This window comes from Hippocampus zosterae, chromosome 4, assembly GCF_025434085.1.
Source record: "Hippocampus zosterae strain Florida chromosome 4, ASM2543408v3, whole genome shotgun sequence".
NCBI lineage: Eukaryota > Metazoa > Chordata > Actinopteri > Syngnathiformes > Syngnathidae > Hippocampus > Hippocampus zosterae.
Window position 1 is genome coordinate 21,707,341 of NC_067454.1, and position 27,874 is coordinate 21,735,214.

The 27,874-nt window shown below is 42.4% G+C and overlaps 1 protein-coding gene across 4 annotated transcripts in view; it reads right to left on the minus strand.

The window, feature by feature from the left end:
* csnk1g1 (casein kinase 1, gamma 1) overlaps positions 1–27,874 on the minus strand; it is a 46,637-nt gene that overhangs the window by 15,892 nt on the left and 2,871 nt on the right. For all 4 annotated transcript variants that reach the window (XM_052063209.1, XM_052063206.1, XM_052063210.1 and 1 more), the window contains exons 2-7: positions 21,727–22,116; positions 21,513–21,553; positions 16,935–17,004; positions 11,710–11,861; positions 11,370–11,604; positions 10,710–10,795 (exon numbers count right to left, since the gene is read on the minus strand). In XM_052063209.1, coding sequence (XP_051919169.1) covers positions 10,710–10,795; positions 11,370–11,604; positions 11,710–11,861; positions 16,935–17,004; positions 21,513–21,553; positions 21,727–21,913 — 771 coding nt within the window. In that variant the 5' untranslated portion in view covers positions 21,914–22,116. The remainder of the gene's footprint in view (positions 1–10,709; positions 10,796–11,369; positions 11,605–11,709; positions 11,862–16,934; positions 17,005–21,512; positions 21,554–21,726; positions 22,117–27,874) is intronic.

Below are 27,874 nucleotides of genomic sequence, written 5' to 3' on the forward strand. Positions count from 1 at the left end.
CAGAAGAGGGAAAAACAGGGAAAATTGTTAATTTTGTAGACAACTGAGATGGTGAAAAAGAGTTTTATGCTAGATCTCGGCAATTCTGTACAAAGTTTATCTGTCTTTGCCAATGTTTTCAACACTTGTCTTCCAACTTGCATTCATGAAAATACGACAATGTTTTGTCGTCACACATTTTCACAGGATGGAAAGTAGACCAGATGGAACTAAAACCTCCATTAATAAAACAAAGTATGAGTTAATCAGCATGCATTTTCTAGTCTCATGGAAAAGAGACAAATAATATAATTTATTAAATTAAAAACTGGGCAAAAATCGATGGACATTTTAGTTGACAGGCAGAAAGAAAGAGTAAATTGAATATGATTATGTAAATTAACTCAAAATACGATAGTAATAAATAAAATGGTACAGAGTAGTATTTGAACCTGTGATGATAAAACTCATGTTGGATACACGCTTCGGATGCTCTGTGAAATTAAGCAACTGGCATTTAAAAACACAGTAAAGCAGCTCGCGTTGGCCTGCAATCCGCCTCATTCATTCGGTATTTAATTTAAAAAATACATTTTTCTCGAGAAAAAATGGTTTCTGGCTAGACTAAACATGTCTAGTTTAATATAATACAGCGAGCCAGAGCACTGGTTCATTTGTCTACTTATTTCAATTCGGTATGAGTACAGAAACTAACAATTTCTGTCTCATTTTTGCCGAAATATAAACCACATAAATTCAACGCGACGCGGCCTTGCCGTAACCGCCTGAGCGCAAGCCGTGTGCGTTGTTCCTAAATTGCTGTGTTCGTAGTTTGCCATTGTTTCTTCGTGTAGAAAAAAAACTACATAAATCAGCTTTAAATTAAAACCAATTGACGGCCTAGAGTTTACAGTACGCCGCGAGTAACAAGACCTTCGGTGCTCAGTACGCAGATTGTTACGACGACACTCGTATTCGCGGGTACCCGTCTCTCGACAAAGAAAGGATGATTACTTACCTGAGCATTCTCATTCTGACGGTGGTGCTCCCGGTTAGGGGCGAGTCTTCTCCGTGTTTTCTCCATGTCGTTAAAAAGCCAAATGGTGTTGGTTGTCCCGGTATAGAAATATAAATGGCTGGAGTGCGCCGAAAAGTATCGCGCGAAGACAACGCTCCTCCAGCCTTTGAAGCCAACCGCTTCTTAATTGATGCGAGGGGGACAGTGGGGGGAAGGGCAGAGTGGGGGGGATGGGCAGAGCAGCAACTTCGGAGCGAAAACTCTACTTACACATGATTAACCCTTTCATGGTCTTCTCACTTTAACGTTTCATATAACATAATCAGAAATTCACACAAATTCTTAAACTACATAAAGTATTGTAACAACAGTCTTCTCCGTGTTTTCTCCATGTTGTCAAAAAGCCAAATGGTGTTGGTTGTCCCGGTATAGAAATATAAATGGCTTGAGTGTGCCGAAAAGTATCGTGTGAAGACAACGCTCCTCCAGCCTTTGAAGCCAACCGCTCTTAATTGATGCGAGGGGGAAAGCGGGGGATGGGCAGAGCAGCAACTTCGGAGCGAAAATTCTACTTAAACACGATTAACCCTTTCATGGTCTTCTCACTTTAACGTTTCATATAACATAATCAGAAATTCACACAAATTCCTAAACTACATAAAGTATTGTAACAACATTTCAAAACACTTTAGTTATTAATTTATCAATCAAAGAAATTAAAACAAATAAAACACCTACACTGTGTATGCAATGCTCTGCTTCGGTTATTACAGTTTGGGATATTGTCAAAGCTGTTCCATATTTATGTTTGTCCATTTTTCCTACTTCCAAGACTACAACTTCACTTCAACAAGGTGACCGGCTCCCTTCCGCATCCAGCATTTAACAGTGCTGCCATTGAAACCAATATACCACGAAACTGTCAGAAGGGCTCAAGTTGTAGTTTATCAATGTAGTCATCCAATAATACTGAAATAACAACCTATATTTCCAACCTGCCTTTCCAAAAAGATGTGAAATGTTTCTTAATTTAATACAGGGGTCTCACACTCACGGGCTACAAGACGCTAATTTCAGGCCCCTCACCTTGATGTGAAACTTTGCGTCAACGAAGCGAGTCTCCACTTTGCCCCCCCCCCCCCTCCCCAGAAACCAAATATGTGTCACACCCTAATTACTGTCCATTGCATTCTTAAGTACTCATCAACGAGTGGGTACTTAGCCACTGACAAAGACGCAGTTGTCCTGCACAATCTCTAATGTAGACATCTTTTTTTTTCAAACCAAAAGTTCATTTTTACAGTGTAGCCATGTGAAAAGCTGTTCTAAAAGGACATGCATGGATGAACAACCATCCATACTGACACTCACACCTAGGGACAATTTAGAGTGTTCTATTATTCTTTCATGCATGTTTTTGGAATGTGGGAGGAAACCAGAGTACCTGGAGAAAACCCACACAGGCCCGGGGAGAACATGCAAACTCCATACAGGGAGGCTGGAGCCAAGATTGAAGGTTATCAGAACCTAGCAAGGGTCCGGTTGCGATTTGCTGTTGTAGGAACTGATTGACTAAAGGGCCGTTCACACGGCACACATTTGCTCCGGCGCTGCAACGATATATTTTGTTGCGATATATTTTGCACCACAGCAAATTGTGTGGAGCGTTCACACGTACAAAGCCGCTTCACACGGCAGTTTCTGCAGCGGAGCAAAACGACAGAAAACAAACGAGCTGTCGTGTTGGTTCTTTTTAAAACGTACTGTATATACACAACTCAAGCGACTACTAGACCGGCACGTCCTTCTCCTTCCCGGTTTCCATGCCTTCTGCTCGAGAGTGACCACCCAAGAAAACGTAAATGAACGATGACTTCAATGACACTCAGAAAAGCAAACACTAATGCACCAAACTGAAAATCAAGAGAGGAAATCACAAAATAAATTCTATGGGGGTGGGGGGTTGTGAACAAACAACAAAGGAACAAACAACTCCGAGACAGGGGGTTCGGTACTCCATACCCACGAAGCACACCCCACAGAACTCCCCGGTCTGCCAATCCAGAGGCACTCTCCCTGTTGACCACGCGATGTTGCAGAGGCGTGTCAACCAGGACAGCCCCACAACATCCAGAGCCTTGAGGAACTCTGGGCGGATCTCATCCACCCCTGGGGCCTTGCCACCGAGGAGCTTTTTAACCACATCGGTGACTTCAACCACAGAGATAGGAGAGCCCACCTCAGAGTCCCCAGGCTCTGCTTCCTCCAAGGAAGGCGTGTTGGTGGAGTTGAGGAGGTCTTCGAAGTATTCTGCCCACTGGTTCACAACGTCCCGAGTTGAAGTCAGCAGCGCCCCATCCCCACTGTACACAGTGTTAGTGGTGCACTGCTTCCCCCTCCTGAGACGTTGGATGGTGGACCAGAATTTCCTCGAAGCCGTTCGGAAGTCGGCTTCCATGGCCTCACCGAACTCTTCCCATGCTCTGGTTTTTGCCTCGGCGACCACCAAAGCTGCGTTCCGCTTGGCCAGTCGATACCCGTCAGCTGCCTCTGGGGTCCCACAGGCCATAAAGGCTCGATAGGACTCCTTCTTCAGCTTGACGGCATCCCTTACTGCTGGTGTCCACCAGCGAGTACGAGGGTTGCTGCCACGACAGGCACCAACCACCTTACGGCCACAACTCAGATTGGCCGCCTCAACAATAGAGGCACGGAACATGGTCCACTCGGACTCAATGTCCCCCGTCTCCCCCGGAACATGGGAAAAGCTCTGTCGGAGGTGGGGGTTGAAACTCCTTCTGACAGGGGATTCTGCCAGACGCTCCCAACAGACCCTCACAATACGTTTGGGTCTGCCAGGACGGACCGGCATCTTCCCCCACCATCGGAGCCTACTCACCACCAGGTGGTGATCAGTTGACAGCTCCGCCCCTCTCTTCGCCCGAGTGTCCAGAACATGCGGCCGCAAATCCGATGACACGACCACAAGGTCGATCATGGAACTACGGCCTAGGGTGTCCTGGTGCCAAGTGCACACGTGGACACCCTTATGTTTGAACAAGGTGTTCGTTATGGACAGTCCGTGACGAGCACAGAAGTCCAATAACAAAACACCACTCGAGTTCTGATCGGGGGGCCGTTCCTCCCAATCACGCCCCTCCAGGTCTCACTGTCATTGCCCACGTGAGCATTGAAGTCCCCCAGTAGAACAAGGGAGTCCCCAGCAGGAGTACTCTCCAGCACACCCTCCAAGGACTCCAAAAAGGGTGGGTATGCTGAGCTGCTGTTTGGTGCATATGCACAAACAACAGTCAGGACCCGTCCCCCCACCCGCAGGCGAAGGGATGCAACCCTCTCGTCCACCGGTGTGAACCCCAATTTACAGGCACTGAGCCGGGGGGCAATGAGCATGCCCACACCTGCTCTGCGCCTCTCACCGTGAGCAACTCCAGAGTGAAAGAGAGTCCAACCCCTCTCGAGAGAACTGGTACCAGAACCCAGGTTGTGTGTGGAGGCAAGTCCGACTATATCCAGTCGGAAATTCTCTGCCTCACACACCAGCTCGGGCTCCTTCCCTGCCAGAGAGGTGACATTCCATGTCCCAAGAGCTAGCTTCTGCAGCCGAGGATCGGACCGCCAGGGTCCCCGCCTTTGGCTGCCGCCCAGCTCACATTGCACCCGACCCCTTTGGCCCCTCTCATGGGTGGTGAGCCCATGGGAAGGGGGACCCACATTGCCTCTTCGGGTTGTGCCCGGCCGGGCCCCATGGGTGTAGGCCCGGCCACCAGGCGCCTGCCAACGAGCCCCACCTCCAGGCTTGGCTCCAGAGGGGGGCCCCGGTGACCCGCGTCCGGGCAAGGGAAACCTAGATCCATTTATTGTATTCATCATTGGGGTCTTTGAGCCGTGCTTTGTCTGGCCCCTCACCTAGAACCTGTTTGCCATGGGTGACCCTGCCAGGGGCATAAAGCCCCAGACAACTTAGCTTCTAGGATCATTGGGACACACAAACCCCTCCACCACGGTAAGGTGACGACTCACGGAGGGCCCCAGAAAATCCAATTCATTTTATTCTGCTTTGGACATTGAAACTGGAAAATATGACTTGCATTCAGTAAAGAATTCCAATTCCAAGAAACCAAGAAACGATTAAATTCCATATTAGAGTTTGGAATTATGTTGCTTTAAAAACAATTGTAAATTTTTAAGTCAGTTTAAATATACTGTGTGTGCGGTTGTGTTTGTGAACATATATATAATTTTATTTGCTGTAATTATTTTAGGAGTATGTGACATTGGTGATCCTCGTTACTCAAATACTGTATGTAGATGTTGCTCAAAATTTATCATGCTCGCCTTCACAGCAGAATTCAAAGTTCAAAAAGGCTGTGGTAATTTTGATAATTGACTTAGTCATTGGCCATGAAGAGGAGCGGCTGTTACCTGCTCCAAAACGAAGTTTTTGCAGCACCCCTCCCCCCAGTGATGAGTTTGTTTACATTTCAATTAGCAGAGCTGCGCAGAAGCCAGCCACAACGCTTTGCAAGAAAAAAATGAGTTAGGTACTGTATTGCAGAAGTGCCCCCAGCATATCCAATTTATTTCATTCCGCTTTGGACATTGAAACTGGAAAATATGACTTGCATTCAATAAGTAAATAATTGTTTCATCTAAATTCCATATTAGAGTTTGGAATTATGTTGCTTTAAAAACAATTGTAAAATTGTAAGTCAGTTTAAATATACTGTGTGTGCGCGGAGTATGTGACATTGGTGAGCCTAGTTACTCAAATACTGTATGTAGATGTTGCTCAAAATTTATCATGCTCGCCTTCACAGCAGACCTCAAAGTTCAAAAAGGCTGTGGCAATTTTGATAATTGACTTAGTCATTGGCCATGAAGAGGAGCGGCTGTTACCTGCTCCAAAACGAAGTTTTTGCAGCACCCCTCCCCCCAGACATGAGTTTGTTTACATTTCAATTAGCAGAGCTGCGCAGAAGCCAGCCACAACGCTTTGCAAGGAAAAATGAGTTAGGTACTGTATTGCAGAAGTGTTCCCAGCATATCCAATTTGTTTCATTCTGATTTGGACATTTCAACTGGATCATTATGATTTGCATCCAGTAAGTAACAACAGTAAGTATTCTTTAGTAGAAATCATGGTTGCGTTGCTCAATCAGTCTTGATAACAGAATTTCCTGATGTGGGACATGACTATGGTACACGTCCTTTATGAACATGCAAGTATGTTAACAAAATACATGTGTAAGAACACATGCAGTCAAATGCAAAAATATATGCCCCAACAAAACAAATAACACAAAAACGGCAGTATACAGTACAGGTATATGAACAAAATACATTATAACAAGAGTAGTCACAAAATGAGGGCTCTTTGCGACCTTTGAGACCTATAACAGCTGGTGGCTTTTCTTTCCAATCACTCACTATCTCGAACTTGACCTCCCCTCGATCACCACCCAAGACAGCGTTGCTCAGCTGTCCAGAACCTAGGCTGTGTGTGGAGGCAAGTCCGACTATATCCAGTCGGAACTTCTCTGCCTCACACACCAGTTCGGGCTCCTTCCCTGCCAGAGAGGTGACATTCCATGTCCCAAGAGCTAGCTTCTGCAGCCGAGGATCGGACCGCCAGGGTCCCCGCCTTTGGCTGCCGCCCAGCTCGCATTGCACCCGACCCCTTTGACCCCTCCCATGGGTGGTGAGACCATGAGAAGAGCTATAAGCTAGCATTTTCAAATTCTGATTAGAGTCGGCATACTTGAAACATGCAATATTCCACAGTATTTAAGTTTGAGTCATTCGTGTGGACATGCAGCAAGGTCATGAGCAATATTTCTTCTAATTTTCCATTTGTAATAGCATTCACACAAACTGCCTGAGTATTACTTGGACCACGGTGAGCAAAATCAAACAAGCGTTACACCTGTCTAAAACCTGAGATCACAAGTTACATGAAGCAGATATGTTACAAAACAAGCAAAAATCAAACCACTGAATAGAGAGTTGTAACATATATACCAGCCCTCATTCGTTACTTTTATTTTAGCATGGGTCTTTTCAAGAATAATCAAGTCTCAATACAACCTGTAGCAATATGGTCCCACACTGCCTACTCATTAATCATGGAAAGCATGTCATTTAGTTAAACACAAACATTTCTAGTCTCCTGTCCACCGAAAAGTGTGAAAGAGGTTTAAACAAAGAGGCTCATTTAAGGGGCTCGTAAACTATGTCCACATATGGTTTTCGTGAATTATGCGGTCTCAAGGGGTGTTCACACGGCAAAATTTGGTCTGGTGCTACACCGGGGCTGCCCCAGTAGAGCGTTCACGCGTGCAAATTAGCTCCGGCGTAGCCCCGGAAAACAGCTTACACCGGACCAAATTTGATCCACCACAGGGAGGTGGTTTAAAAATTTGCTCCGGAGCAAAAGCTCGTTTGCGCAGCAGCACCGATGTAAATTTGCACGTGTGAACGCAACTGGGTTAAATTTGCTCCAGAGCAAATGCTTGTGAAGAGTTTACGTACGGCGAGAATGCGTTGCTTTCACGCTCTGTCGGACTGCATGTGTTTGTTTAATAACGACACAAGACTTAGCTGGTAACATCTTTCCTTTTGTAGGAGACTGGACTGTCTCGGAGTTGTTTGTGTAGTTTGTTCCTTTGTTGTGTGCTCACAACCCCCCACCCCCATATAATTTATTTTGTGATTTCCTCTCTGATTTTCTGTTTGGCGCATTACGTGTTTGCTTTTCTGAGTGTCATTGAAGTCATCGTTGATTTGCGTTTTTCGGGGGCGGTCACTCTCGAGCAGAAGGCACGGAGACCGAGAAGGAGAAGGATGTGCCTGTCCAGTAGTCCTTGAGTTGTGTATACGTTTAAAAAAAACAACAACACGACAGCTCATTTGTTTTCTGTCGTTTTGCTCCGCTGCAGAAACTGCCGTGTGAACGCAAGTGGGGCTGCACGACGCTGTGCCGGTGCTGACATGCTCAGCGGCTTTGTTCGTGTGAACGCTCCACACATTTTGCTGCGGTGCAAAATATATCGCAACAAAATACATCGGTGCAGGGCCGGAGCAAATGTGTGCCGTGTGAACACCCCTTCAATGTTGCCTGCAGCTGCGCGTTGTGTGCGCCAGCATCACCGTGTGCGGCTGGGAGCACGAGAGCTACGCAAAATTGCTCACGAGCACAATTTAGAGGGAACATTGGTCATGCGGACATTTGGCGACTGATTCACAGCCTCTTCTAAGGAAAACCATGCCTGCAAGCTGAATTCTCGCAGTATTTGTGAATTCACACCAACTCCAGAATCCATCCAATAAAATAAAAATATGTGCCATCCTATTGTCAATCCCCATGATAAGTTATTTTATGATAAGATATTTGATTAATTCGGCTTGATGCACTCAGCAGGAGTTGGTCACCATGTGCAAACACGATGCCGTCTCTCAACGGCTTTCAATTCTCACACACATTTTATTCATAAACTCCTGTATGTAAGTGTTCTGCCCACAGTAAATGTTTCGGGCCATTTCATTAATAGAAATCGTGTTTAGAATATTCATTTAGATAACGCGGTGCATTGTGGGTAGCAGACGCCGTGTTGGTAGCAGACTAATCGTTCCAGAAAGCCCGATTGTGGTCGTTGCAACTGGTCCTCCTGAGTTATATTCCTTTCGTTTCACCTTCGAAAGCAATGGCTGTAAGTCTGCTTGTGCTTAGAATTATTTAGAAATGTGTTTCGGAGATCGTTTTTCTTCAATTGTTGTCATTGAAACTCGCTAGCTCAGAGTACTGCTAACGACATAGCGATGATGCTAAATGAATGCTAACAACATAGCGACGATGCTAGGTCGGTGCTAGCGAGCTTATTAGCATGCGAAAGAATCGCGAAAACGCCTCGTTTATCGTTGTTTGTCACACTTCGAGCTGCATTTATGTCTTTGTTTAGTACCAGATGATTTGTGTTGTATTTATGTACACGAGGTTAGTGTTTAAATCTGTTCATTTCAGTTTCACTCTACATTTCATTGAGCTGATGTCACAGTTGTTCACTGTATGTGTACACATTGAAGAGATACAAATGTCAGATCGTTTTAAAGTGCTATTTTCTTTGTCCAATTGTAATGGTCAGACAGTTTAAAATTATGCTAAATGCAACGTTTATTTGTGCCTCAACAAAAACAACTGATGAAAAGTGGCTTTAACGAGCCTCGAACCTCTCTTTTGTAATGTAATACATTTTTCTACTTGTTTAAGTACAGTACTTTTGGATCTAGACAATGTAAAATGTAATGTAGACAAGAAAAAAATGCTATGTCCCTTCATTGCGCTCTATTGAATACAATTAAAGTTTTGCAAAAATGATGGTGGATTTTGGGTAGGACTGAGGCTTTACTTAATTTGGGTACTGTTATTATTAATTGCATTTCCAATTTTAATCGGATACATTTAACCAAATCACATGGAAATAATAGGAGTCCAACACAAACTCAGAACAAACACATGCAATAAAATACATTCCTCACAAAAAAATGAATTCACATAACTTGTAAAGGTCTTTGAAAAACAAACAAAAAAAGCTATGATGGCCAGTCCCTCCCACCCCCTCCAGCCCGCCCTGACAGCACTTGGTAGCTCCTTCAGCCAGAGACTGTTACACCCGCGCTGCAAGAAGGAGAGATACCGACGCTCGTTCCTACCGACTGCTGTCAGGCTGATGAATAAAAAATAACAATCATAATAATAATAATAATTAAATTATGTGAAGGAAAATTGTAAATAGTACTGCGATTTATCCATTTTGTGTTCATATTGCATTTAATTGAAAGATGTTTGTTGTTTTTTTCTCTTTCTTCTTTCTACATACATTCTTGCTGCTGGAGGCTATAAATTTCCCCAGTGTGGGACGAATAAAGGATATCTTATCTTAAATAACTATTTCTCAAGGTGGCTCTTCAAAGAGCAGCAAGGGGATTTGTCATTTATAATTTTGGTCCAGTACCAAATTTCGACACTAGTTGAAGTAGAGAGCAAAAAGTGTGAAATTGTTGCAGTACCAAATTTTGACACGAGCTGCAGTAGAGAGCAAAAAGTGTGAAGTTGGTGCAGTACTGAATTTCGACAGAAGCTGCAGTAGAGAGCAAAAAGGGTGTGAATTCCCGGCGAAAAATTCTCAACATGGACCCATTCTGGGGACCTTTGGGGAAAAGCACAGGGTACCCGTTTTGGACACTTTGGAGTTGATTTAGAGGGTGTCAAAGTGAGGACCGGCCAAAATGTCCTCACTTCGTCAAAATGTCCTCACTCCGTTGGTTAAAAACTCACACCGGTCCTCACAATGTAGTGAGTACAAGAACACACACACACACACACACACACACACACACACACACACACACACACACACACACACACACACACACACACACACACACACACACACACACACACACACACACACACACACAAATAGATAATACACAGTATTTGGGTCAAGTTGGGGAAGTGACATTGTATTTTCTAAACAATTACTTAAACAATTACTTATAAAGGCATTCTAAGAAGCTCTTAACATTCTTTCGGGAGACCGATATTTACAGCCCCATTTTGAAAGCTTTTTGGATAAGTAGTTTGAAAAACATTCCATTGGACATCTGAAAAAACAAAAACTGTTTTGTATGTTACCTTGAGTCCTTGCCACGGCAAACTCCCACGGAGGAAATACATGAACATGTGACCTAAGGCTTCCAGGTCATCTCGTCGGCTTTGCTCTAAATCAAGAGTTAAAAACGTTCTCTGATGAACAGTTTTCAAGAGCCAAACCAACTCTTTACAGCAGTGATTCTCAACTGGTGGTTCAGTACCCAAAAGTGAATTGTGCACCTATTTTTGGTGTGTTAAGGACACCTAGTCAACAGTTATAAGAAACAAATTCTATTTGAATATTTTTGGTGAGTGGGTGCGGGCGATACACAGGCATACAAAGTTCCAGCATAGAACACATTTGGGTAAGTGACAGGAAATGTTACTCACTTGTACTCGAGTCATTAATTTACCCGGTAAAAATTACAGCGCAGCTCAGCCTTTGCTTAGCAGGCATCATTGCAAGAAATATGCTTTTGGTGGGATTGTCAGATTCATTTGAAGGTGTTTAAAATTACTTGCCGTACATGTATCTTCAGAGGCTATTTTTGAATTAGACATGCTTTATTAACTTAACTTGTATAAAAGGGGGTCACAACTTCGCAACAACACAAATATGTGGGTGTCAGGATGACAACAATTGAGAAACACAGCTTGAGAGAACTTCAAAATAAAGCCAAGAGTTGGGATAGACTAGTGTACCTTTGCCTAAATGCGTGTTGATGGACATGTAGCGGGCGGTGCCAGTCAAGCTCTTATGCTCCCGGTATGGAATGTGTTTTTTGGTCTCGGGGTCGATGTATTCTTTGGCCAAGCCGAAGTCAATAATGTGGATAATGTGCTCCTTTTTATTCCCTTGCCGTCCAATGAGAAAATTTTCAGGTTTTACATCTCTATAGATGAGGTTTTTAGAATGCACATACTCCATTCGAGATATCTGGAGACAAAGGATATATGTCAGTCAGAGTGTAAAAACAGAAAGACGATGGCCAAAGACTGAAGTGCCTTTTTGAAGCGCATATGAGATTGGAAAAGAACCCACCAACTGAATTGCGATCATTAGGACAGTCTTCAATGAAAAGGTCCTGTCACATAGGTCAAATAAGTCCTCCAGACTTGGGCCCAAGAGCTCCAGAACCATGGCATTGTATTTCCCACAGGGTCCAAAGTAAAACACTTGTGGCACACCTTCGGCTAAAACACATACAAACAAATTGTCAGAGAAGCAAACAGCAGCAACTGAGTAACATCACGATGTCCTTGTGCATGCACCATGGTAAGTCGCCAACTCTTTCCACTGTCGCTCAGTCCAATGGACCCACTTTGCTACATAAACATGGGACCGTTTGATTTTATAAGAATCAGTACTCGACAGTACCAAAAGAAGTGCCAACTTTGGTACCCACCCCTACAACAGTACAGTATTGCAAACTTTTCGTTGATTTACCCTTTTGATTCGCTAAGTTAAAGCACTTCAGTACGACACTCACGTAGACCCTCACACTGACACAGCTGGCCTTGTTAAAAATATAAAATAAATCCTACGCCGTAAGTTTGGCATGACACTTGAGTACTTTAACCATGTCATTGTTTGTGTGTAAAAACACAAAATGCTCTTGATGCAACTTATATGAAGATAAGATCACATTTTAGCAACAATTTAGGCAAAAGCTGAAGTAAATCTAGCGGGTTCACATTATCTTTCTTCCAAGTGTATAGGCATCTTGAGTGAACTATCATTTTCTAAATCAACGGTGTTCATGCTGTGGCCTACAACAGTAATCTATACAAAGGAACGGCAGCGCATTATATGCTCTTGCCAGCATATGGACTAGTAGGAGTCATGCCGCGCTCCATGCTGCGTATATGGACACCATTATCCAATGTTGTGGGTTGCTAATTGTACTACAGGCACGTCATGTCTGTGGGAGGCCTGAAATGTGTCGGCTTGGAGATGGTGTAAATACCAGTAAGTGGATGAATGGTTATTCAACAGAAAAAAATGGACTTTTAAAGAACTAACGAAAAATAAGCAGAGAAGACCCATCATTATCGACAATAGAAAGCCTTCTACATGTGAATACACATTATTTCTAATAGTACACGGATGGACACTCAAACCTTTTGAGACAATGTTATTATGACTAAGGACAGCATTAAGTCTCGAGAGAAAATTAATAGTTTCTCTGCGGTTTTCCTAAAAGTGTCTCAAGTTTTCTTGAGCTCATTCATCTCTGACGATCACTTAGAGACTAGCACATGTTTTACTGAGGAATATCACCAGGATTTAACACCAACCATATTTCCCTTGACTTAGGCTAAGCAGTTTCTCAGAGACTGCTGTTGAAAAACCCCTCCACAGCATGATGCTTCCAAGTTTCACTCGAGAGATGCTGTGATTAGGGTGAAAAGATATGACACTGACGTCCATAATTGTTGCCACCCCTGGTTAAGATGTTTTTTTTAGGTTCTAATAAATTATTTCCCCCCCCCCCCCCAAATAACATAGCTCCCTCCCCCCCAAAAAAGGGTGTGGATGAAAATTCAATCTTTGAGTGTATTTATTCAGGTGTAGGTAGGCAGAAATCCCGCATTAATTATAAAATATTTTACATCAAATCATGTGTGCCACAATTACAAGCACCTCTGATATTACAACCCCCTTTTTGGGGGGTATAATGATTTTTTCCCAGGCCTATACGTTTGCTTTTTAAAATAGTTCTGTATTTAATAATTACTTCTGTCAGAACTTATTTCTGTGAGCACTGTGGGTTTTTCTTTCATTAATAGAGGGGTACCAGCAATTTTGTCCATGTGTGTAGACCGTAACACTTTGATTCTTCTGTTCAAGCATCTGACTTAATTGGATCAGAGCTTTTTAGGGGCTTCATAACAAAAGGGGTGAATAAATATGAACATTCCAATTTTCATTCTTTTAATGTTTATGTAATTTATGTCAAAACCTAAAGGCTATTTTGTGCACATCCATCAAATAAAACTGATTTAAAAATAATTTAAGGAAGCGAAAAACTACTGAATTAATGCTAAAAAAATATAAAAAAAATCACTTGGGCGATCAGATTATTCTTCTCTTTCATCTACAATATTTAAGATCTGGTCAATATGAGCGCTGTAAGTGCAGGAGTGTTTCAAGCGTTCCTCACAGTGGAAAAGAAGCTGATATAATGATTCATGCCTGCAATACCCTTTTTCACACAGCACCTGACCTTCAACGATATTCTCAGCCATTAACCCAGATCGTCCAGTGTTGTGAAAACATGGTAGCAAAATTACTAGTTACGGATTGTACGGACAAACAGTTCCCACATGTTTGGAAAAGATTTTAAAAATCCCTGAGAGTAGCCCTCATCAATATCGAATCCGACAGTTGGTTACAGTTAGAAAACAACACCTGACTGGACATGAGTCAATGCACATTTATGCTGAAAGACCCACGGGCACTATGACAACAGAATTTGCTGTGTGGTATGAGGAGCTGCAATGATGTCACATTCTCCCATCTGGAGGAGAGATGAGAGTCAGATTAGTACTAAGAAAGGCAGACCCACTCTCTAAATATTTAATGAATTTCCACACAGTTGCCCTTTTCTATGCCTTGTCTTTGCAAAACAATCACGAGCACGTAGGAGATCCAAAGACCCTGCGTAACCAACAAATTCCCTTACTCCTTGTTCCAACAGATTGGATCTGAGTGGCGTAATTTGGAGAACACTTTCTTGTTTTATTCATTAAAAATCGGTGGTGAGCCTATTATCCCCAACTACATGCAAAATTACAAAAAAAATCATTACATTGTATAGATGTTTACCAGTACCTCGAGGTTGTGGAAAAGATGTGTACTTTCATTCTAATGTGATACGTAATGGATAATATAAAACGGGTCAGCGAGGAATAAGGAAACAGCCATAAATTAAAAACAAAAAAAAAATGCCTGATGCCAACTTTTGTATGCTATTTGGTTTCCAAAAACGCAATAAGTATTTTCCAAAGCAAGTTTTTCACCACAATCTCACCAATTGGTAAACATCGGCACCTATTCAGGACATTTTGCCATTCTTTGGTCTTAGGAAATCACATGTGATCAGGCGAGAAGGCTTCGTGTGTCATATCAGGGGTGGTGGCAGCCTGGACGAAGGCTCCAGTGTTAACAATGTTGCCTCAAAACACAAACACAAAAAAAATCCAAATCTATACAAATTTACTATGAGGATAATACTGTACTTGAAGTTTTGAGCATGTATACCCGCAAAATGAGGGGAGTGTCTAATATGAGTACAAAGGAAAATCAGCTTTTGAAGGGCAATTTTTGGACTGCATATAAAATGTGTGCATGGTATTCTCGATAAATTATGGTGCGACTATTCCAAGTGTATTTTTCCAATTTGTAAAGAAAATTATTTAAAATGGCAGTTTCCAGCTGGGGCAACTCGGTGATGCGGTGGTTCGCACGTCAACCTCACAGTGCAGAGGTCGTGAGTGGCATATGGTGTATATATAAGAATATACCCTTGTATGTTTTGGCAGCATTATATTCATGGATGCCAGTGCACTGATACCACAACCATTAGATGCCAATTAGTTTCGGTTGTGTTTTTTTGGACTATTGTCGAGTCCCCGCAGGAATCCGCGATTTCGTGACCACGGAATTTGCCTCACATTTCAAAGCTCTCTGCAGAATTGAAAGCAGTCCGCGGCAATGAGGGCAGAAAATTACATTCACGTTCGTCTTCATCCCGGGCACACCGGCTACATTCATACTGCAGGGCGAGATGCACAATTATGAATTCTGATCTTTTTTTGTTAAATCCACTCTTTTTATGTTTTCATGACAAAAACAAAGGTGTCCCGTTAACTGACCGCATCTGTGATGTGACAAGCATGCGCACAAAGCACATTGAGTACCACACACAAAACTCGACAACACGTGGCAGTGGTGATGGAAGGAAATAAGATGCAACGTGTGGGGGCGCGAGGCGCGAGGTGGCGGAATTATTACAGGGAAATGAGGAGACGTTTTTAATTGTCTTCGTTTCATGGAGGCGTCCAATAAATACGATGTCATATGACAGAGACGTCTACTGACATTAACATTAACTACAACATAAATTTGCTTTACAACTGGTCATTATCGGTTGGGTTTTTTTTTTCAATGCTGCGGAAACTCATCTTTCAAGCTGCACAATCAGTATTTGCTCTCTGCAGAATCAGAATTGTTCTCCACTGAGTCAATACTTTTTCTCTGCAGATTCCTCGAGGAACCAATTGTCTCTCCTTTCTAAAATTTGCGGTGGGTTAGACTGAATTGAATTTGAACTTAATATTACACCACGAAATTTGGCACGTAGGTGTTTTTGTTGTCACATAGCCAACGTTTGATCACTGACAGTGATAATGCTTTATTCTGTTTGGTGCCATTTTCTGCTGCAAAGGGATTATGACTTGCGTAGGAAGTCTCCACAAACCCTTCTTTTTTTCCTTTCAAATAAAACATCTCAGAACTAAAGAACCATATGAATATGACGATAAGCAACACGACGTGTCAATTTTAATGGGTGACAATATGGGTGTTAATGAATCCATGTTATGTTTTCAAATTTGTTTTTGTGAAGCTTGTTTCTGAAACGAGAGTTCTGGTGCAACACTACATTTTGGGACAAGATTTTGTGAAGCTTGTTTCTGAAACGAGAGTTATGGTGCAACATTACATTTTGGGACAATATGCATATTTCTGGGCCACTGTCTGTTTCAACAAATTTGTGTCATTGCAGACGCAAGTCACCACAGAATCATTCAGGCATTATGAATGGTATGTTATGCTCAGCCAGAACTGGAAATATGACATAATCATTAAGTTCCCTCTGATCCACAAAATACTGACAGGGAAGATTTTCAGTGCCTGTGACACTTTTTTTTTTAGCCCGAATAACCAAAGGGATACTTTATTTCAATCGATGTAAAGATTAAACATTACATTTGATTAATTGCACAACTTTCTTCTACTTCTTTTTAATTGCACCCACCTCCTATTTTGTCTCAAAGGTATTCTTTTTTTGAAGTGCACAAGAATATAGACACGCACATTCCTGAAAACAGAAGTACGTTGCTAAACCTGTTGGAATATCACATCCCAACATTGAGTTATGGATAATCACCTGCTATGTAAATATACAATCAGCCCAACATATGACAGCAAATACACGGACCAGTGAAACCAAAACACCAGCCAAATCCGCCACTGTCACCTACCTGTAGTTCCCAGCGTTTTGTAGAACCGGTACTCTAAATGCAACTGCGGTGCCCTTGACTTTACGGGTTCCTGTGCAAAAACAAAAGGCAAAGAAGCAGTCCGTCTGAGATAATTTTACAGTTAAAGTCAGCAAAAATAAGGAAATACATTGACTACTTTCATTTGGAATTTGGCATAAAGGGCCTAGTCACACTTGCCAATCTGTATAGAATTCAAGCACGCTTGGAGGGAACGCTCTGTATACCCTTGCTCAAGCACAGACTACTTCCGCTGCTCGTCAACAAGAACACTGCGTAGAACGGAACTGCTGTGTCATCAATGAAATAAATTGGCGCACCAGCGATTGATTATAATCACAACCTTGCATAATTCTACAAAGAATTATTATGGCCAATATGAAAAATAGTGGGCGGCCCGGTAGTCCAGTGGTTAGCGCGTCGGCTTCACAGTGCAGAGGTACCGGGTTCGATTCCAGCTCCGGCCTCCCTGTGTGGAGTTTGCATGTTCTCCCCGGGCCTGCGTGGGTTTTCTCCGGGTGCTCCGGTTTCCTCCCACATTCCAAAAACATGCGTGGCAGGCTGATTGAACACTCTAAATTGTCCGTAGGTGTGAGTGTGAGCGTGGATGGTTGTTCGTCTCTGTGTGCCCTGTGATTGGCTGGCAACCGATTCAGGGTGTCCCCCGCCTACTGCCCGCAGACAGCTGGGATAGGCTCCAGCACCCCCCGCGACCCTAGTGAGGATCAAGCGGTTCGGAAGATGAATGAATGAATGAATGAAAAATAGTACTGTACAAAAAAAAAAACTAAATTAGGAGAAGTCTATAGTTTTGAGGGAAACAAAAACATTTTTATAAGAATACATTTCAGTGATGTGTTCCTCGAGCCGGTCCTTGGCCTCGAGGACCGGCTCGTGGACCGAAGGTCGGTCCTTGGCCTTGCAGTAAAGTCCTTGCCCTCGGATTGCCGGTCCTCGGACACAATGAGGGATTTGAGCCTCTAATCCTTCATCCACAGGTATAAAGTGGACCAGAGAACCGTAAAAATCATGAAGAAATCAAACAAAATCCATCCAGGGAAACCCATGTTGATGACTTTATCTGGCGCTTTCAGAGGGGCGAGGCTGCCACGGACAGGTGACAGTCAGTGCAACAACGTGTAAAGAGTGGCATCACAGTTAGTTTCAATCATGGTTCGTTCCGTTCACGATTGGCAGTTTAAATAGCGTGGAAAGCCTTTCTGTAACAATGGGGTCTTTTATTTACCGCTAGTTATTTTTGCACAGTCGTCACGTTTGTGCGGTCGCACTAGAATATTTGTTTGAACCAAGTAATTTGCATTACAGCTGGAGTCAATAATGTCGGCACTTCACTTCTGGGTTTGGCCGTTGGGATTTGGAGTCCTTTTGCTCGATTCCAGTTATGTTTGCTGAATGCTTTCTCATCTTTGGAATAATGAATATTGACAATACATCGTTTAAAACCATGGTTGGTGTAATTATTTATTATTATTGTGAAGTTGAAGGTATTAAATTAATTAATGTAGTATTAGTCAGAGTGGTAATTATAGTAGTACTCAGAGAATGTTTAGAGATTGAGCCATCCCGTTACCTCTGCGTCCCGCGTCCGAGACCCATAATTTTCCCACGGACGCACAGTTCCAAATAATGTGCGTTTTTGGGACGCTAGGAAATTTCTCAGTAAAAAAAAAAAAAAAAAAAAAAAAACTACGGCAAGCCTCAGGATTTCACGGTAACAATCGTTACCGGTAGCGTGTTGTTGTCATTTTAACGGTACCTAAAAATAGTTTAACCATAAAAGTCACCGCACACGAGTTGACTGTGATCAAAATGCAGTTTCACTGTGCTTGTATGTGTGTTTGTGGTGTGGTGTGTGAGTGTCTTCTAATTTACTTTCGTTTTGTGTTGTTTTCAGTGTTGGGGGGGATGCAACAGATAATGTTATGTGCGCATGCGGGTTGCTATTTTAGTCCGCAAACTGAGGAATCGCGCGGATGAAAGTTTGAGATGGCGGCGATAAAAACTCACAAAGGTCTACTAATTACGACATTTAAGAAATGGGAATGCCAGTCTGATTTTTCATATGAATCGTCCAAAGTGCGTATTACTAAACTCACCAGGAATGTATGCACAGAACACGAGAGGCACGATTACGAGGCAAGTTGGTCATTATATTTGTAGGCTAATCGTTATGAAAAATATTTTGAAACAGTATTGGTAATTCTATAATTTACTGGTTGTAGCATGGCAACTTTATGAATAAAACATTTGTTACAAGGTGTAGTAATGCTAATGTTAACCGTTGGTGGAACTCATGATGAGGTATGTTAAATTCTTTCGTCAAATACTTCAATACTTACCCGTATTAATGATTACCAGCAAATTAATCTTGTGAGATTGGAATTAATCAGTGTGAGATTGAAAAAAATACTCTGATGATGCCACGAGTACACCAGTTTTTGGTCCATTTATTTTTTGCAATAAACCTGGAGTACACAGCTGCTGATGTCATGTTCATTGTTAATGCATCGTTTTCAAACATTTACCCTTGAAACATACTTTTGAGTTTCAACATTCTTGATCATGGATATCAGTCAAAATAGAAATATGGGTTCCCATGATGAACGTTTACGGAACTCAACATTAGTTACCATGGTTTCCCATTGGGTTATCCGACGGAACCGAAAAACGGTTACCATGAATTTCCGAACTCCTCAGGCCTGCTCCTGAATTATTGACATTTTTGCAGCATTTGTTTGTCATTGTATGTATATGTTGTTTTTGTGTTATTATCATATGCAATTGAATAAGTAGACCGTTTCAGAATTCAAAATTTGGGACTCTCTCAATGCCTAATGGGACTCATACTTTTCTGATCAGTGAGCCCCTGGGACTCGCCGCTGGTAAACTGTAAAATTATCACCGCAGAGATTACCGCTGCACTCAGTGATTGACTTCTATGCAAAGTCATTTCTCAACTTGTCTTCCGTGCCATGTCATCCCTGTTGATTGTTGATTTGCTTCATATTAAGAAACTACTGCATTAAAACATTAATTCATAAATGTATATCATATGCTTTTATTTTTGTTTTTCTCAGTATAAATAACACATACCCCGACTGTTCTACTCTTTGAATAAAAACACTTCATTCAAGCGTTAGGGAGTGCAAGGGGTTATGATAGAGGGGTGCTGCAAATCATGAAGCCAAGTGGTATGATAGCATTGTTTTATACATGTCCTCGGCTAGGCTCAGCTTCAAAATGAGTCCTTGGTCCTTGTCCTTGGCCTTGGCCTCGGAAAATTTCTCAAGTCCTTGGCCTTGGCCTCGGGTTGCCGGTCCTTGGACACAACACTGGTTGTGTCAAGTATTGTATCAAATATTCTACAGTATTAACATACCATTAGTTTAAAGTGTTAAATTACGTCAATTGCGTGTGCGCTCGAGAAAATGTATGAAGCCTGAAATTACGATTTTTGTTGGCTTTGTTGAATCATCAATTAGAAGTGCATTGAACAAATACTGAATAAAATATATATTCCTCAATGCGGCAGGCCTGCTGGTCTCAGATGCCAGTATTCAAATCTAGCTCTGTGGGAAATTGGAAAATTACATTTCTTTTGATGTGACAACTTTTTGTTCAACTTTGTGCTCTTATTAATCTGTGGGCTTACTTACTCTTTTGAATAATAATACAAAAAAAGTATTGCGTGTACTTGGCCGTCCTGGAGTGCAACACAGTGTGAATGCGGGCCGACGAGCTACATGGGAGGGACAGGGGTGGGGGCATTCTTTACGGTACTGATACGGGACAACTGGCTCAGCATGACTGCAGCCTTACACAATATGTGTGCCCAATTTGACACAAAGAGTACAGAACCACACGATCAACATTTGAGTTGACAAGGTGACTTCAGAGATATGTCAAGTATATTGAGAGTCAGTCACAGCACCAAACCGTTGCCCATTAACAATCCAAACGTCACGTTTTATCCGAGAATACTCAAGTATTTGAGGACAATTGCAGGGCATTTTACAAACATGACAACTCAGCAATAAAGTTTCAAATTGTGTATACTTAAAACAGACTTCACCATCCATTGATGTTTCGAAAGGCAACACACTGCCGAGTATGTCACACCAACTACGTCACTGGGTGAAATGAACACTGGCAATGTTTCTTCAGCCAGTCTGGAATAAGACGCATGAGTCACTTTGCCAGTATGTAGCCTTCAGAACAGCAAAGTGCTTATGAAAATAGTGGTGACAAAACATGCAGTGTGGTAACATCTGAGGATAAATTAACGAATCCCTTTGTCTCATGAAACATGCTTCCTGTCTTACAACAATGGCAGACTAATATTAGCAACACTCTTTTGGGGATCAAGTGAATAAGGTGCAGCATGAGGGAAAAGAAAACCTTTATTAGTCTCGCAATGGAGAGCTCAACAAATGAACTCTTGCAGGACTTATGACTACCGGTGGCAAGACATACACCTAAATCATTTTGCTTTCAACCATTTATACACAGAGGTTATCCAGAAAGAAAATGTCAACTTACCAGTTTAATCGCTACATATTCATTGGTGTAGAGATTTTTACCTGAGGGGGGAGGGGGGGGGGAGAAAAAAAAGATTTAGTGACAAACTCTTGTTTTATTTATATCCTCGTGGCTGCACAACATCGGAAAAGATCTGGTTTTGTCCCGTCCTTACATAAATACTAACAAAAAATCCTACTGTAGAGATTGCTTTGATCCCTTTTGCTTTACTTACCTAGCTTCAATTCACCAAAGTTTCCACAGCCAATCTTTTTGCCAACACGAAAATTTGGGCCCACCATGAGAACCCCAGAGGAGCTCGAGGAGCCCGACGGCCGGGACGCGTGTCCACTGCGACTTCCCTGGGAAACTTTGGTACTCCTGGCAGGCCGCTCGCCATATTTGTCCCTCTGTGGATCCATGGCGTGAGCAGCACAGTTCAACGAGGGCCTGGTGTGATGTGTACAAAGGCCCCCTTGGGGCGGGCCCACCGCGGCCACGGCCCTAGTCAATGGCAGTGCCGTGATGGCACACACACACTCATGAGATAAACGCTGGTTTGGACACGCTTCTGTCCTCACTCTGGCCTCAACATCGGTCAGGGGAGGGAAGACTGATGAAAAACCTGGAATGAAAGATTACATACAATAGATAAAGAAAAGATTCCGCATAGTGTCTTTTGATTAGGGCGTTTGATTACCTGGTAATCTGGAGAGTGAAAGTCATAGTACATGACTATATATTTTGAAAATCAATGATAAATTCCCTTTCACCCTGTGGGGGACAAATGCTCATTTCAGCACAATTACCGTAGGTGCAACACTCAGCTGCGAGCAGCCAGCAGGTCCACCTCATTCCAATCCAAAGAAGAACAATTAGCAGTGCAACTCATATTGGCAGAGTTATTTTGCTCAATACAAAATATTCAAACAGGAGTTCAGGTAGTTTTATCCATCCATATTTGTCTCCCCCTTATCCTGTTTAGGCTCACGAATGAGTTTGAGCCAAGACGAACTGACTTTGTGAGCCGAATTGGCTCAGATAGATATTCTCCCTTCCCATTAAAAACAATGAACAAATATAACATGAATGAATCGATAAATTGATCACCATTATTTCAAAATAGTTGATCAGTTGAGTTTAATCACATGCTCATTACCAGTTAGGACATGCTTATTCCTTGTGAAGATTGGGTACAGCATAAGTTAGTTTGCGCATCTGCTGATTTCAGCATTTAATTGGAAATGGTATGCATGGCTGACAACATTCTAGAATTTACCATTAACGACAGAGAATGCCACTTTACTTAAGAAAAGGATGAAAACGGCAATGACGACGAAGCTAATTAGCTGCGTGTGACTTTGCTGATCGTGCATGAATTGACATGCCTGGTATTTGGCGTTTGATGTATTTTTGTCTCCTGGTAAAGATCCTGACAGCAGCAGCAGTCAGCGTGGTCCAACAGCTTCATTTTTCATGTTTAAAAACAGTCTGGCATCTGCTGTTTTAACTCTAGAGCAGAAAGTCTCATAAGATTAAAATGCTGTGTCAAATACTGGGAGATGGGTAGTCATGGTTCATACTTCTGCCATTTTGGGGTTCGACTCTCGTTTGATGTTCATGTCCCCATGCCTTGGTACATTTTCTCTAAGATAAGAGCAAGTGGTATGGGAATTAAATGGGCAGATGTAAATGATGGTGTGGTGAATGCTGAATACAATGTGTGAAAGCAGAGTTTTTTTGCAGATAAATGCACTCATTTTATTTGTTTTCATTCTTTGAACATATTTGCAGTGTTAAGCATTTTTTCCCCCCTCATATAACAGTCTGATTCTCCCTCCCCTGCTCTCCCCTCTACCCATAATCTTTTGGGGATAAGAAAAAATCTGAGCACTTTACCTTAACTTTATTGTAAAGGCAATATGATCTATTTTATACACCAAAATAATCACCGTTTACGGGAGCACAATGCCCGATAAGGACGGCGTAATTTACCGTCAGGGTGCTGTTGAGATGATTGCAAGAATCCCAGCCCACAGTGACTATCAAGATTATATTCCACCCACAACCTTGGCCAAATGGGCCATGTTTGTGGAGAATATTATGTAAACAATTACATAAAAGCTGTCCACTCCCAGGGACATCGATGGACGCGAGTCTGCTTACATGAAGTGCACAGATATGTCCCGCGGACAGGACATGTGCACATCAAATGTAGACCGAGCAATCATGAGGACATACAGTGTCATCTACAGGTTTCATGAACAAATTCAAAAATCATCCAGTGTTTGTTCGCTGCAAATCTTAATGTAAATTTGACAGATTACCACATGTATGAATTGTTCTATCAAAAACAGCCTACATGTCAATATGTCTAATAGGTTGATGACAATGTTGTAAGTACCGTGTGTGTGTGTGTGTGTGTGTGGGGGGGGGGGGGTGCTTCCGGATGACTCATGTTCAGTATTGCCTGCACAGTTCTCAGCATCAAAGACAGCTCAGTTGCTCTCAAGGGCAACCATGCACTATTACTATTACATAAAACCAGAAACCCAACTGCATAGCTACAAAAGAGGTTTACAGTCAAGACTACCGGCAAACTGGAACTCATCCTGTTGTGTAAACAATCATTAGTGAACTACCTTAAACCAAAAAGAGGATTGCAGCTAGACTAACAACAATAACCAAACCACACACATCTAGTCTGATTACAACTGACTGTTGCACTCGGTTGTATTCATCACAGATTATAACTGAAATTCCAAACATAATGTGCTGTGATTTGTTACAAAATAATCATTCTCAACATAGTATACTCTGCATGTCTAGTACAGGCAAATGTTTATTTCTCAAATATTATTTTTACTATTACACAAAATGAACAATACAAAAGTAATTGTCGACTGTGTGCTTGATACAAAACGGAAAATGTAACTTCAACTTTTAATTAGCAAACCTGGCATTGGAATCTTCCAAACAACAATACAACATGGATCAGTCTGAGTGCTGTGTAAGGGGTGTTTGGAATCAGCTACAAGTGCGCAGTGGTTCACTCTGAAAGTTTGGAAAATCATCGTTTTGTTCAAACGTTGCTTGCGGTTATTCGGACTGCAGAAAAAAAAAAAACAGAGGTCTGGTGCGCGCTCTAATGCTCCAACTGGAGACACGGTGCATCAGACAGCAGAGATGGAAACAGTTCAAGCACGAACTGCTGCTTGGTTTAGAACATAGGCTGCGTTTGGAAATTAATGGGACGGGAGCACGCTCTACCTCTCCAAACATACGCACCCTGAGTGAGGTGTGTGGCCATCAGAGTGAATTTCCAAATACAGCCATACTGTATTATTTAGAGATGCACTGATCATTTTGCGCCATTTTCAGTTTCGGTCCGCACGGGTTTTGTCAACTCAACAAAACATCCAAAACAGGATGATGTCATCACACAAGAAAAAAACATTTAAAGCAAGCATCCTGCAGGATAACCACAAGGAAACCCTCAATCACAAACTGTTGCTAACAGTTATGGGTAGCGGTGCAGTAGGCCGCCATGGCTACCCATGATGTAGCTGGGTTGGCCAAGCATGCGTTGATGAGATGCTGAAATGAGCAAAAGTGAGTGGCAGGTAATTAATCTATCCGTCCATTTTCTAATTTGATTATCCTCATAGGGTCACAGGCACGCGGGAGCCTATAGCAGGCGTGTTCAGGCAGTGGACTGGGTATATCCTGAACTGATTTTCGGACACTCGCAGGGCACAGACAGACAAACAACCATTCACGCTGACATTCAGACCTAGGGACAATTTGGAGTGGCAGGGAAATAAATGAACCCAAAATTCCTCGACCCTGGCAGCCAGATTTGGATCGATAGCGAGAAGGTTGCCTGGCCGCCTCACTGACTCTATAGCCGTGAAGGTGTGCACATTGCTCGGAAGGAACCAGAGAACTCGCATTTAGTAGGTATGTGTGCCCATCATTGGACAGCTCGCAAAAGTGGTCACTCGCATATTTTGAGTGATAGCAGTTTTATGCGGCGAAACAGCAGGCCAGGTGAAGAAGAATAAAAAGGCAATTCAGCCAGGATTCAGGAAGGATATTTTCCAGTTTTCTTTATTTTCAGGAGTGACAGTTGACCAGTTTTGAGCAGCCCACGTGTAGCACTGCTCTCCAAGTTCTCCGGCCCCAGTGACTAGTTTTGCCGTTTTGGTGTTTCACTGCATTTACTGCGTTCACGTTTTTCATCGACACCACTCACAATGATGTAGAACAGGTGTCCTGGGTTGAATTTTCTGCAACGATCAAGTACACAGCGTGGCTGCGCCCATACGAGTCATCGGCGTCCTCTAAAGGACAAAGTTGCGGGCCACATGACCTAAGTTCTGGCTTCTTCTCGACCGCACGCCGGTGTCCAAATTCACGCAGGTTTTCAACCGAGCCTTCAATTCGGCCCTTTGTTTCCATGGAGACGGGCCCTGAGCGAAGGCTGCTTCAGTGCACACTTTCGTCGCCTATATTGCTCCGCTCTTCTTCTTTGCCGCTCTTATGCTGCGCTCAGTTGTTTGTGAATGCCAATAGCATGGCAGCGCATGCATTAAAGTCCCACCCCAGCCTGACGCTCGCTGCTTATTTGTCTTTCCCGAGTGACTGGCAGACCCTGCATTCACGTTTCTGCTGCCAGCGGACACATGCATGGATGAATCGAAATTACGAAAGCCCACCCAAATTCACCACGGTTTATGCAGTTCGTAGTGGCTGCATGAGGAGGAGCCTTCAGAGAAGATTCGGTACAACATTTCCGGAATTTGGAGTTGACAAATTCCCCCTTCAAAAACATTCAGGTGAGTAAGCCCATTCTTTAAACTCAAATACCCATATTTATGACATCATTTTCTATGCTTCTGCTGTATTGGAAGTTTACTGGCTGACTTATTAACGTATTCACTCCCAAAGACGTATTTAGATGTCTTTTCAGACGCCACACATTTAATCCCAGCTCCTCATTTTATATTGACTGTACTTGAAAGGGTATGAAAGGGTCTGAAAAGATCCTTTTCAAGTACAGTCAATATAAAAAAGAGCTGGGATTAAATGTGTGGCGTCTTAAAAGACATCTAAATACAGTAAGTCTTTGGGAGCGAATGAGTTAATAGTTATATTAATTTTGGCTGTATCTTTCTTCATATGCCGGTTGGCTTCAATAAACAATAAAGACCCTAAGCTGGAAAAAAAAGACCAACAGTCAATGATTGTGCTACAAGTGGATTTAAAAATTAGGTGACATTGCAAGAACAAAAACTGACACAAGTTTGAATGAAAACAGCCAATTGAATTTCAATTAGAAGGGCCTTTTATCAGTGCCTGTTGGCACTAAACACCCCAAAAAGGTGCTACTGTACTAAGTACATATACAGACTCAAATTACTGCAGAATCTACCATAGGTTTTAGATGTACAAAATACACCAGTGAGACAGTAGGGTAGAAATATATTTATGGGTTTAAGTGCGGGGGCGGGTACTGGACTTGTCTTTTGTGCAACATTGCATCACCACTACATTTAAACATGCTCAGACATCTCCGGACTCTAGAAAACGTTTAACAGACAATTGAGACAGCGGAGTGCATGATCATTAGCTTAGGTAAGCATTTCACTGCTAGAAAACTCTTTTATGATGTACCCATCGGTGCACCCTGATGAGAGAGAGAAATCAAGTGCCTTGCTCAAAAGGTAGAAACCCTTCACTGAGCAGAACGCACTGGACACGTTGCCTAGCCAGGCTGCTCGCAGATGAATGAGCTTGGAGCACTGAGGCCAGGCCACACGTAGCACATTAAGCTGTCCTCATTTACACACGTTACAATGGTACAAAGCTAAATGGGAAAACTACAAGGTGTTTTTCTGGTCACAGGCCTTTTTGCATTGAACATTATAAAAGGTCAAAGGAGGAAGAGTGCAGGTCGATTTATTATTAATGATTGCTCAACTACGACAAACACTTGTATAGGTTAATTTTTATCGAAGCAAAATACATGTTATGAGTACAATTCTGAGGAAGAAAACAATGTATTTTATTTGAAATTAAAGATAGAATTCAATCAATCTTAGATTTATTAATTATTTTAGGTAAAAATGACGATGCACTGCTTTAAACGTCATTACAATTGGTGAACGCAATTGTCTTTCATGTCTAATATTTCAACTTCTTCAAGCTTATAATTTTGAATGCGATCACGTTGGGAGTCTCTTCACATAACTTGAATCAGCAATGTGGCAGGATTTAAAAACAAACAAACTCATTTGGTTGGATAGGCTACTTCTACCCGAGTATAAGGCATCAAGAATTTTGAAAATCAGATGACCGTCCCAGAGATAATGAGCTGTTTC